Source organism: Bombina bombina, chromosome 1 (assembly GCF_027579735.1).
Source record: "Bombina bombina isolate aBomBom1 chromosome 1, aBomBom1.pri, whole genome shotgun sequence".
In the NCBI taxonomy this organism is placed as follows: Eukaryota; Metazoa; Chordata; class Amphibia; order Anura; family Bombinatoridae; genus Bombina; species Bombina bombina.
The window spans coordinates 305,472,792-305,485,186 of NC_069499.1; the positions used below are offsets into that span (position 1 = coordinate 305,472,792).

At 40.2% G+C, this 12,395-nt stretch overlaps 1 protein-coding gene across 1 annotated transcript in view; it reads left to right on the forward strand.

Annotated features, from left to right (window-relative positions):
- CLASP1 (cytoplasmic linker associated protein 1) overlaps positions 1 to 12,395 on the forward strand; it is a 905,754-nt gene that overhangs the window by 832,718 nt on the left and 60,641 nt on the right. Inside the window, exon 35 of the mRNA XM_053712150.1 lies at positions 11,498 to 11,704. Within this exon, the coding sequence (XP_053568125.1) occupies positions 11,498 to 11,704 (207 nt within the window). The remainder of the gene's footprint in view (positions 1 to 11,497; positions 11,705 to 12,395) is intronic.

Below are 12,395 nucleotides of genomic sequence, written 5' to 3' on the forward strand. Positions count from 1 at the left end.
GTGTGTTCCCCATGTCACATCAACAGTCTGGTATGAACCATAAAAAAAAAATATATTTTTTTTTATTTTTTTTTATTTTTTTTAAAAAAGATTTTAGGACTCTTGGGTCCCTCAACAGAGACTGGGCCCTGGGCAGCTGCCCCTTTTGCCCTGTGTTAAAGACGGCCCTGAGTCTGCTTATCAGCCAGTGAGCCAATAGACCGCAAAGCCCAGTTGCAATTCCTTTTAGCGTCAAGGTAAAAGTAAACCACTTTTTCATGAAAATAATTAAATAGTGCTTTTTCACATGCATAATGTTTTTTTTTTATATATAGCGTTTTCAGTCCCTAAAGAGGCATGAAACACAAAATGTTCTGCCATGTAGTGCTCCAGACATGTGTAGCCTACCTATCTAGGGATCTCTTCAGCAAAGAATACCATGATAACAAGGCTAATATGATAATAGAAGTAAATTGGGAACTTTTTATAATCGTATAATAATGCTCTGTCTAAATCATGAAGAAAAAAAATTGGGTTCCATGTCCCTTTAAGAACTGTTGCAAAATAAATGGTTTGTGTTAAAGGGACTTTCCGGTCACAATTGAAATGCACTTAGATGAATTACAATTTGAGTCATCACTAGATGGTACAAGCACCTTAGGCTCTCTGACCAATTGCTGTGTTTAAAATGCTGGTGCACAGTGCATACTTAAATACACTTTTGAAACAGCTATAGCTTTTATTAGAAGCATTTTTGCTAAAAACATGTATATTACAAAAACGCTTCTATTCAAAACTGAAATGCATCCATGAGGATTCCAATTTTGGCTGGAATGTCCATTTTTAACTTGTGATTACTGTATAATAAGGCTACTTTCTTAACTATTAGAAGGTAAGTTTTGTATACATTGAATACCTTTTTACATGGTGGCGTGCAAGAATTTATGAACAAATTAAACATGAAAAAAACCTGAAAAAGCAGTAAATGTTCCTGGGCGTTGATTTACTGCCCTGCAGCAATAGAAGTGAAGTTATGTTTTAAGGTTTATGATCTGTTGACACTACAAATCAGAAAGTACAAGCTTTCTGTTCTAATAAACAGATTCCTGTAATTTAAATGTGTTTATAAAATAAAGAAACTGCAGTGATTATGTGCTCATTGTTTTTCTATAGCACACTTTGTTTAGCCTTCTTGCTCACTGAACATATTGGGGTATTATAATAATTTAAAGAAAATGACATTGTTTCAAGGCTCCTACTCACATACTTATACAGTCATAAGCAAGTTCTTTTTAGCTGCCACTTGTGAACCTCTTCTTTCTTCTCTTAATTTGCTGTAATTGATTTACACTATTACCTTGCAATAGCTTCTGGTTTCTAACATGGCACCTATTAGGGACATGGGTGGGTGTGGTTATGACGTTTCAGAATAGAGCCAAGTTATGTGTTGGCCACTACTTACTTTTAGAATCAGCTTTGGCCTTCAAGCGATAAGTTCTTCCTGGATTAGAAAAAAGGCTCCAATCTGCATGGTACTATGATTTTTATTTTCCCTGTCCAAGATGGCTGCTGCCTCCGGCATATGTTAGAAACACACTAGCTAATACCACTTCTACATGCTACCAGCCATACCCTGTAAGCAGCTACAAAAGAGGAGAAGCCAGGTATAGTCAGGACAAATTATTATGAATAAGAAAAGACTATTCGTGTTTAATTTGTGCTTTAGTTATAAAGTTGTCATCCAAGGGCTAGTCATAAATAGTACCCATAGATCTCAGAACCTTCAAGAAATGTGGTACTCTTAATTCAGAATTTAGTGTGTATATATAGATTTGTGCCTCTTAGTGACTTTTAAGATGTTTTCAAACTCTTGCATTATATGCTCTCACGCCATTGCTGTTGGTTTGTGCTCTGTTTATACTTATTTGAAGTGTGTTCTCTAGTCTGATGTTTTTCCTGCACAGCTAGAAGTGTCAGGGACTGTGTCCTTTACTCTGTTCCCTCCACCCCTTTCAGAATAAAGGAGCATTGAAGACCTTTTTGTTTCTTCTGAAGGTAGTTGATTCTCTTGAATATTCTGATATTGCTATTCTGTCATTTTGCTTGAACTATAGGAATAAGAGTCTATTTACCACAGGCTTGATGTGCTTACATCTAGATAATGAAGTTTGTCTTAAAGGACCAGTAAATACAGTACATTCGCATAATCAACAAATGCAAGATAACTAGACAATACAATAGCACTTAGTCTGATCTTCAAATGAGTAGATTTTTTTTTCTGACAAATTTTCAAAGTTATGTCTTTTTCCACTCCTTTATCATGTGACAGTTATCAACTAATTACGAATGCATATACATATATTCTGCACATGCTCAGTAGGAACCGGTTACTCAAAAAGTGTAATATAAAAAGACATTTCTCTTGTTAAGTGTATCCAGTCCACGGATCATCCATTACTTGTGGGATATTCTCCTTCCCAACAGGAAGTTGGAAGAGGATCACCCACAGCAGAGCTGCTATATAGCTCCTCCCCTAACTGTCATACCCAGTCATTCTCTTGCAAGCCTCAACCAAGATTGAGGTCGTAAGAGGAGTGTGGTGTTTTATACTTTATATAGTTTATTCTTCAATCAAAAGTTTGTTATTTTTAAATGGTACCGGAGTGTACTGTTTATCTCAGGCAGTATTTAGAAGAAGAATCTGCCTGCGTTTTCTATGATCTTAGCAGAAGTAACTAAGATCCATGGCTGTTCTCACATATTCTGAGGAGTGAGGTAACTTCAGAGAGGGAATGGCGTGCAGGTTTTTCCTGCAATAAGGTATGTGCAGTTAATATATTCTAGGGATGGAATTTGCTAGAAAATGCTGCTGATACTAAACTAATGTAAGTAAAGCCTTAAATGCAGTGATAGCAACTGGTATCAGGCTTATTAATAGAGATACATACTCTTATAAAAATGTAATATAAAACGTTTGCTGGCATGTTTAATCGTTTTTATATATGTTTGGTGATAAAACTTATTGGGGCCTAGTTTTTTTCCACATGGCTGGCTTGAATTCTGCCTAGTAACAGTTTCCTGACTTTCCACTGTTGTAATATGAGTGGGAGGGGTTTTTTTGTGCAGCAAAAATTACAGACACAGACATCCAGCTTCTTCCTGCATGATCCAGGATATCTCTGGAGGGCTCAAAAGGCTTCAAAGTCGTTTTTGAGGGAGGTAACAAGCCACAGTAGAGCTGTGGCAGTTGTTGTGACTATTTTAAAAAACAAAAACAAAAAAAAAACGTTTTTGTCAGTTATTATTCTGTGTTTGGTATTAAGGGGTTAATCATCCATTTGCAAGTGGGTGCAATGCTCTGCTAACTTGTTACATACACTGTAAACATTTTGTTAATGTAACTGCCTTTTTTCACTGTTATTTCAAATTTTGGCAAAAATTTGTGTTTCTTAAAGGTGCAGTAACGTTTTTTATATTGCTTGTAAACTTGTTTAAAGTGTTTTCCAAGCTTGCTAGTCTCATTGCTAGTCTGTTTAAACATGTCTGACACAGAGGAAACAACTTGTTCATTATGTTTGAAAGCCATGGTGGAGCCCCATAGGAGAATGTGTACTAAATGTATTGATTTCACCTTAAACAGTAAAGATCAGTCTTTATCTATAAAAGAAATATCACCAGAAGATTCTGACGAGGGGGAAGTTATGCCGACTAACTCTCCCCACTTGTCAGACCCTTCGCCTCCCGCTCAGGGGATGCACGCTAATATGGCGCCAATTGCATCAGGGACGCCCATAGCGATTACCTTGCAGGACATGGCTGCAATCATGAATAATACCCTGTCAGAGGTATTATCCAGGTTACCTGAATTAAGAGGCAAGCGCGATTGCTCTGGGTTTAGGAGAAATACAGAGCGCGCAGATGCTGTAAGGGCCATGTCTGATACTGCGTCACAATATGCAGATCATGAGGACGGAGAGCTTCAGTCTGTGGTTGACGTCTCTGATTCAGGGAAACCTGATTCAGAGATTTCTAATTTTAAATTTAAGCTTGAGAACCTCCGTGTATTGCTTGGGGAGGTATTAGCTGCTCTGAATGACTGTAACACAGTTGCAGTACCAGAGAAATTGTGTAGGCTGGATAAATACTATGCGGTGCCGGTGTGTACTGATGTTTTTCCTATACCTAAAAGGCTTACAGAAATTATTAGCAAGGAGTGGGATAGACCGGGTGTGCCTTTTTCCCCACCACCTATATTTAGAAAAATGTTTCCAATAGACGCCACTACACGGGACTTATGGCAGACGGTCCCTAAGGTGGAGGGAGCAGTTTCTACTTTAGCAAAGCGTACCACTATCCCGGTTGAGGACAGTTGTGCTTTTTCAGATCCAATGGATAAAAAATTGGAGGGTTACCTTAAGAAAATGTTTATTCAACAAGGTTTTATTTTACAGCCCCTTGCATGCATAGCGCCTGTCATGGCCGCGGCGGCATTCTGGTTTGAGGCCCTGGAAGAGGCCATCCATACAGCTCCATTGACTGAAATTATTGACAAGCTTAGAACACTTAAGCTAGCTAACTCATTTGTTTCTGATGCCATTGTTCATTTGACTAAACTAACGGCTAAGAATTCCGGATTCGCCATCCAGGCGCGTAGGGCGCTATGGCTTAAATCCTGGTCAGCTGACGTGACTTCGAAGTCTAAATTACTCAACATTCCTTTCAAGGGGCAGACCTTATTCGGGCCTGGTTTGAAGGAAATTATTGCTGACATTACTGGAGGTAAGGGTCATACCCTTCCTCAGGACAGGGCCAAAGCAAAGGCCAAACAGTCTAATTTTCGTGCCTTTCGAAATTTCAAGGCAGGTGCAGCATCAACTTCCTCCGCTTCAAAGCAAGAGGGAACTTTTGCTCAATCTAAGCGGGCCTGGAAACCTAACCAGTCCTGGAACAAAGGCAAGCAGGCCAGAAAGCCTGCTGCTGCCTCTAAGACAGCATGAAGGAACGGCCCCCTATCCGGCCCCTAGTAGGGGGCAGACTTTCTCTCTTCGCCCAGGCATGGGCAAGAGATGTTCAAGATCATATCTCAGGGATATCTTCTGGACTTCAAAGCTTCCCCTCCACAAGGGAGATTTCATCTTTCAAGGCTATCTGTAAATCAGTTAAAGAAAGAGGCATTCCTACGCTGTGTGCAAGACCTCCTAATTATGGGAGTGATCCATCCAGTTCCACGGACGGAACAAGGACAGGGTTTTTATTCAAATCTGTTTGTGGTTCCCAAAAAAGAAGGAACCTTCAGACCAATTTTGGATCTAAAGATCTTAAACAAATTCCTCAGAGTTCCATCTTTCAAAATGGAAACTATTCGGACCATCCTACCCATGATCCAAGAGGGTCAGTACATGACCACAGTGGACCTAAAGGATGCCTACCTTCACATACCGATTCACAAAGACTATCATCGGTTTCTAAGGTTTGCCTTTCTAGACAGGCATTACCAATTTGTAGCTCTTCCCTTCGGGTTGGCTACAGCCCCGAGAATCTTTACAAAGGTTCTGGGCTCACTTCTGGCGGTTCTAAGACCGCGAGGCATAGCGGTAGCTCCGTATCTAGACGACATCCTGATACAGGCGTCAAACTTTCAAGTTGCCAAGTCTCATACAGAGATAGTTCTGGCATTTCTGAGGTCGCACGGGTGGAAAGTGAACGAGGAAAAGAGTTCTCTATCCCCACTCACAAGAGTCTCCTTCTTAGGGACTCTTATAGATTCTGTAGAAATGAAAATTTACCTGACAGAGTCCAGGTTATCAAAACTTCTAAATGCTTGCCGTGTTCTTCACTCCATTCCGCGCCCTTCGGTGGCTCAGTGTATGGAGGTAATCGGCTTAATGGTAGCGGCAATGGACATAGTGCCATTTGCGCGCCTACATCTCAGACCGCTGCAATTATGCATGCTGAGTCAGTGGAATGGGGATTACACAGATTTGTCCCCTCTGCTAAATCTGGATCAAGAGACCAGAGATTCTCTTCTCTGGTGGTTGTCTCGGGTCCACCTGTCCAAGGGTATGACCTTTCGCAGGCCAGATTGGACAATTGTAACAACAGATGCCAGCCTTCTAGGTTGGGGTGCAGTCTGGAACTCCCTGAAGGCACAGGGATCGTGGACTCAGGAGGAGAAACTCCTTCCAATACATATTCTGGAGTTAAGAGCGATATTCAATGCTCTTCTGGCTTGGCCTCAGTTAGCAACACTGAGGTTCATCAGATTTCAGTCGGACAACATCACGACTGTGGCTTACATTAACCATCAAGGGGGAACCAGGAGTTCCCTAGTGATGTTAGAAGTCTCAAAAATAATTCGCTGGGCAGAGTGCCACTCTTGCCACCTGTCAGCAATCCATATCCCAGGCGTGGAGAACTGGGAGGCGGATTTTCTAAGTCGTCAGACTTTCCATCCGGGGGAGTGGGAACTCCATCCGGAGGTGTTTGCTCAATTGATTCATCGTTGGGGCAAACCAGAGTTGGATCTCATGGCGTCTCGCCAGAACGCCAAGCTCCCTTGTTACGGATCCAGGTCCAGGGACCCAGAAGCGACGCTCATAGATGCTCTAGCAGCTCCTTGGTTCTTCAACCTGGCTTATGTGTTTCCACCGTTTCCTCTGCTCCCTCGACTGATTGCCAAAATCAAACAGGAGAGAGCATCGGTGATTCTGATAACACCTGCGTGGCCACGCAGGACTTGGTATGCAGACCTAGTGGACATGTCATCCTTTCCACCATGGACTCTGCCTCTAAGACAGGACCTTCTGATACAAGGTCCTTTCAATCATCCAAATCTAATTTCTCTGAGACTGACTGCATGGAGATTGAACGCTTGATTCTATCAAAGCGTGGCTTCTCCGAGTCAGTCATTGATACCTTAATACAGGCACGAAAGCCTGTTACCAGGAAAATCTACCACAAGATATGGAGTAAATATCCTTATTGGTGTGAATCCAAGAATTACTCATGGAGTAAGGTTAGGATTCCTAGAATATTGTCTTTTCTCCAAGAGGGCTTGGACAAAGGATTATCAGCTAGTTCCTTAAAGGGACAGATTTCTGCTCTGTCTATTCTTTTGCACAAGCGTCTGGCAGAGGTTCCAGACGTTCAGGCATTTTGCCAGGCTTTGGTTAGAATTAAGCCTGTGTTTAAACCTGTTGCTCCTCCGTGGAGCTTAAACTTGGTTCTTAAAGTTCTTCAAGGAGTTCCGTTTGAACCCCTTCATTCCATTGATATTAAACTTTTATCTTGGAAAGTTCTGTTTTTGATGGCTATTTCCTCGGCTCGGAGAGTCTCTGAGCTATCTGCCTTACAATGTGATTCTCCTTATCTGATTTTTCATGCAGATAAGGTAGTTCTGCGTACCAAACCTGGGTTTTTACCTAAGGTGGTTTCTAACAAGAATATCAATCAAGAGATTGTTGTTCCATCATTGTGTCCTAATCCTTCTTCAAAGAAGGAACGTCTTTTACATAATCTGGACGTAGTCCGTGCCTTGAAGTTTTACTTACAAGCTACTAAGGATTTTTGTCAAACATCTTCCCTGTTTGTCGTTTACTCTGGAAAGAGGAGAGGTCAAAAAGCTTCGGCAACCTCTCTGTCCTTTTGGCTTCGGAGCGTAATACGCCTAGCCTATGAGACTGCTGGACAGCAGCTCCCTGAAAGGATTACAGCTCATTCTACTAGAGCTGTGGCTTCCACCTGGGCCTTCAAAAATGAGGCCTCTGTTGAATAGATTTGCAAGGCTGCGACTTGGTCTTCGCTTCACACTTTTTCAAAATTTTACAAATTTGATACTTTTGCTTCTTCGGAGGTTGTTTTTGGGAGAGAGGTTCTTCGGGCAGTGGTTCCTTCCGCTTAATCCTGCCTTGTCCCTCCCATCATCCGTGTACTTTAGCTTTGGTATTGGTATCCCACAAGTAATGGATGATCCGTGGACTGGATACACGTAACAAGAGAAAACATAATTTATGCTTACCTGATAAATTTATTTCTCTTGTAGTGTATCCAGTCCACGGCCCGCCCTGTCCTTTTAAGGCAGGTCTAAATTTTAATTAAACTACAGTCACCACTGCACCCTATGGTTTCTCCTTTCTCTGTTTGTTTTCGGTCGAATTACTGGATATGACAGTTAGGGGAGGAGCTATATAGCAGCTCTGCTGTGGGTGATCCTCTTGCAACTTCCTGTTGGGAAGGAGAATATCCCACAAGTAATGGATGATCCGTGGACTGGATACACTACAAGAGAAATAAATTTATCAGGTAAGCATAAATTATGTTTTTGCACATTTTGTTAATGGAAGTAAATTTGAAAGTTGTTTAAAATTGCATGCTCTGTCTGAAAAGTGAAAGTTTAATTTTAAGTGTCCTTTTAACCTTTTTCTCCTGCATTCTTAAAGGGACAGTCAACACCAGAATTTTTGTTGTTTAAAAAGATAGATAATCCCTTTATTACCCATTCCCCAGTTTTGCAAAACCAACACTGTTATATTAATACACTTTTTACTTCTGTGACTAACTTGTATCTAAGCATCTTATGACCGCCCCTAATCACATGACTTTTAGTTATTATCCATTGACTTGCATTTTAGCCAATTAGTGCAGTGTCTGCCACTAGCCACAGGCGTGATCACAATGCTATCTATAGGGTTTACATGAACTTGCTCTCCCCTGCTGTGAAAAGTAAATAAAATAGAGGCGGCCTTCAAGGGCTTAGAAATTATCATATGAGCCTTCTTAGGTTTGCTTTCAACTAGAATACCAGGAGAACAAAGCAACATTGTTGATAAAAGTAAATTGGAAAGTTGTTTAAAATTACATGCCCTATATGAAAAATGAAAGGTTTTTTTGGACTTCACTGTCCCTTTAATCTTTGTGTGTTATGCCTGGTTCTACCATGTGAACTGAAACTAGCAGGAAAAGCAGAGTATATATAAGATCTATGACACCGGGATGTTATACAGTTCCTGAATTCAGCTGTGTAACGCACATGAAGCTTGTTGATCTATATAGTTAAATAGTGTGTTTTCTGTGTAAAGGTGTGGTTCTCTATGATCTTTTTAGAGAGATGGATGATAATGTATATATATGAAAACAAATGGACAATTAAAGGTATAGGAAAATTTAGATAGCGCATGTAATGTTAACCCCTACTGCCTATTGGACTTAGCTACTACGTCACAGGGTACTTTACCTAGCGTAGTAGCTACGTCCAACCTTCTGCCTCATGTTGCGGTCCCAGCTGTCGACTAAGACCACAGCCAGAGGCAGAAGGGATCTGTCTTCATATGGCAAGGGTGTACTGATCATGCTTCCATTACCATATGAAGACAGATCACAGACAAAGACAGTGACAGTCTGTGAAACTACAGAAAGTTTTTTTTGTTTTTTAATTAAAAAATAAAACAAAATAAAAATAATTTGTATATTAACAAGTTAGAGGGGGGAGGGATAGAGAGCTGTTGGGGAGGGAGGTGGGAAAGTTGAGGAGTGATCCATACACTGCAGAATTTTATTTTAGATTTTTCAGAAAGCCCTAAATGTGCAAACTGTCTGCCAGTACCTAAGATGGTGGTGACCAGGCTGTGTGGGAGGGAAGAGAGCTGTTTGGGAGGGATCAGGGTGTGGGAGGATAATCTCTACACTGCATCTAAAATTATAGGGACAGTCTATACCTTAGTCATCTTAAAGTCTTACTTTAGATTAAGCCGCAAATATCCTCTTTCACCCTTTCTATCTCATGCAGCAGTAACAGTAAAAATTGTATTCTCAAATGACTATTGTTTCTGGTCACTTTGAAATGGCTGCCAAGCTCTGCCCACTGATGACATCACGATCTGTACTGCATTTATGCACTCTGCTGAATAGCATTGACAGTCTGTTGAATCTAATTAGTCAGTCTTTAATGCAGCCCAGATCGTGATGTCATCAGTGGGCAGAGCTTGGCAGCCATTTCAAAGTGACCAGAAACAATAGTCATTTGAGAATACAATTTTTACTGTTACTGCTGCATGAGATAGAAAGGGTGAAAGAGGATATTTGCGGCTTAATCTAAAGTAAGACTTTAATATGACCAAGGTGTAGACTATCCCTTTAACCTTACAATCTACCCCTGACTAACCTGCCAGGAATTTAATTAGTGTTGTGTGCAGCAGGCCTTCTAATTACCAAAAAATAATGGCAAAACCATGCGTGTCTACTATTTCTGAACAAAGGGGACCCCAGAGACGCTTTTCCAACCATTTGTTATGACTGCACACACAGTATGAAAATAATTTCACTGTTTGTGAAAAAGTTCACTTTGTTTTTTTTAAATGATCGCATTTGGTGCTGAAACTGTGAAATGAAATTTACTAAAATGGGCTTTATATCAATACCTTGGTTTGTCTACTAAAACATGTTTTGCTAGGTAAAAAAAAAAAAAAAAAAAGCAAAGCTCTATTTCTGTTTAAATGGAGTGATACCAAAATTGCTAAATATTCAACATTCTTTTGGACAAGTTTTTCCTCTAAATTCCCGGTCCTTAAGGGGTTAAGACACTTTTAAAATCACTTGTATAATCACATTTATATTGTTTTCTTGGTACCTTTTGTTGAATAGATTATGTACATATTCTCAGCTAGCTGTTGATTTACACATTTGTCTCTTGTCATTTGCTCATTAGATGGGTTCTGCTAGCTCCCAGTAGTGCATTGCTGCTCTGAACCTGGCTTTATCTATGCTTTTTTAATCATTGTGCAGGGGTTAAACATACAATAAGATACAAGCAAAAGGCCATTCAGTAAAATGCGCAAACATCAGAGCATTTTCTTTTTGCTCCGTTATATCCATTTTAAAGGACATCTTTTTTTCCACATAAGCTTTTGAAAAGTACACGTAATGGAACTCTCTCATATTTAAAATATGGCTTGATTTTGCCCACAATATTTTAACATTGAACACAGGCGTTATTTGGTTTTAAACTACAGTTTGAAGAAAGTTACTTAGTAAAAGTTGTATTGAAGGGCCTTAGACGTAGTTTAAAGGGACACTGAACCCAAAAAAATTTCTTTTGTGATTCAGACAGAGCATGCAATTTTAAGCAGCTTTCTAATTTACTCCTATTATCAAATTTTCTTCATTCTCTTGGTATCTTTATTTGAAATGCAAGAATGTAAGTTTAGATGCCGGACCATTTTTGGTGAACAACCTGTGTTGTTCTTGCTGATTGGTGGATAAATTCATCCACCAATAAAGAAAAGTGCTGTCCAGAGGTCTGAACCAAAAAAAAAAAAAGCTTAGATGCCTTCTTTTTCAAATAAAGATAGCAAGAGAACGAAGAAAAATTGATAATAGGAGTAAATTAGAAAGTTGCTTAAAATTGCATGTTCTGTCTGAATCACAAAAGAAAAAATCTGGGTTCAGTGTTCCTTTAAGGATGTTAACGTTTTTAAGAATAACAGTTCAATTTTGATGTTTGCATTTTTTCATTATTATGCAGGTTGTAAGAGCTGCAGAAGAAGCTGCATCAACATTGGCTAGCTCCATACATCCTGAACAATGCATTAAAGTCTTGTGTCCCATCATCCAGACTGCAGACTACCCCATCAACCTTGCTGCTATTAAAATGCAGACTAAAGTAATTGAGCGTATTTCAAAGGAGTCCCTGCATCAAATTCTTCCAGACATAATCCCCGGCTTGTTACAGGTAATGTTACATTCTCCTTTTCAAGTTATATTGTTAGTCTAGCAATAGAACTGTTTGTAACTGAAAATAACCAATAGCTGAATCTATTCTATCTAAAAGAGCAGTGTGTGTCAAATTCTAAGAAGCATTTTGTTCATAAAGGTGGTGAGAGTCCACAAGTCAAAAATCCTTGGAATTCGACTCCTAGCCATTAGGAGGAGACAAAGATTCCCAAACTCTAAGAGCACTTAAACCCCCAACCTCACTGGAAAGCCAGTTTTATCTTTGCCTCCACAGAAGGAAGGGGAAGAATCGAGATTCTCCAGAGTCTCTGTTCACTGAGGGGTCTTAAGACTAATTTGAGACCCCTTTTCATCTCGGAGAGCTGCTGTTTGGGACAGAGGGAGATTGGAGAATTGGATAGTGACATAATCACTCCCAATTAGGAGTTAGTCACAGGCCCTGCCACAGGTGCTGAGGGGATCAGTCCCTTAGCCGCCTCCTGTTGGTTTGTCAATATACTTCAAACTTGGATCCTCTTCTGTCACACATACAGCACTGGATGGACTATCTCTTGGCAGCCATTTTCCTCTGCAGCTGGTAAGCACAGTAGGGCGACTGCTTGTCAGGTAAGTGGACATTTTTCTTGCGCTCATATATCCCACAGCCTATTAGCAGATACCCTCAGCATAAAGTACATCATAGCCAGGGG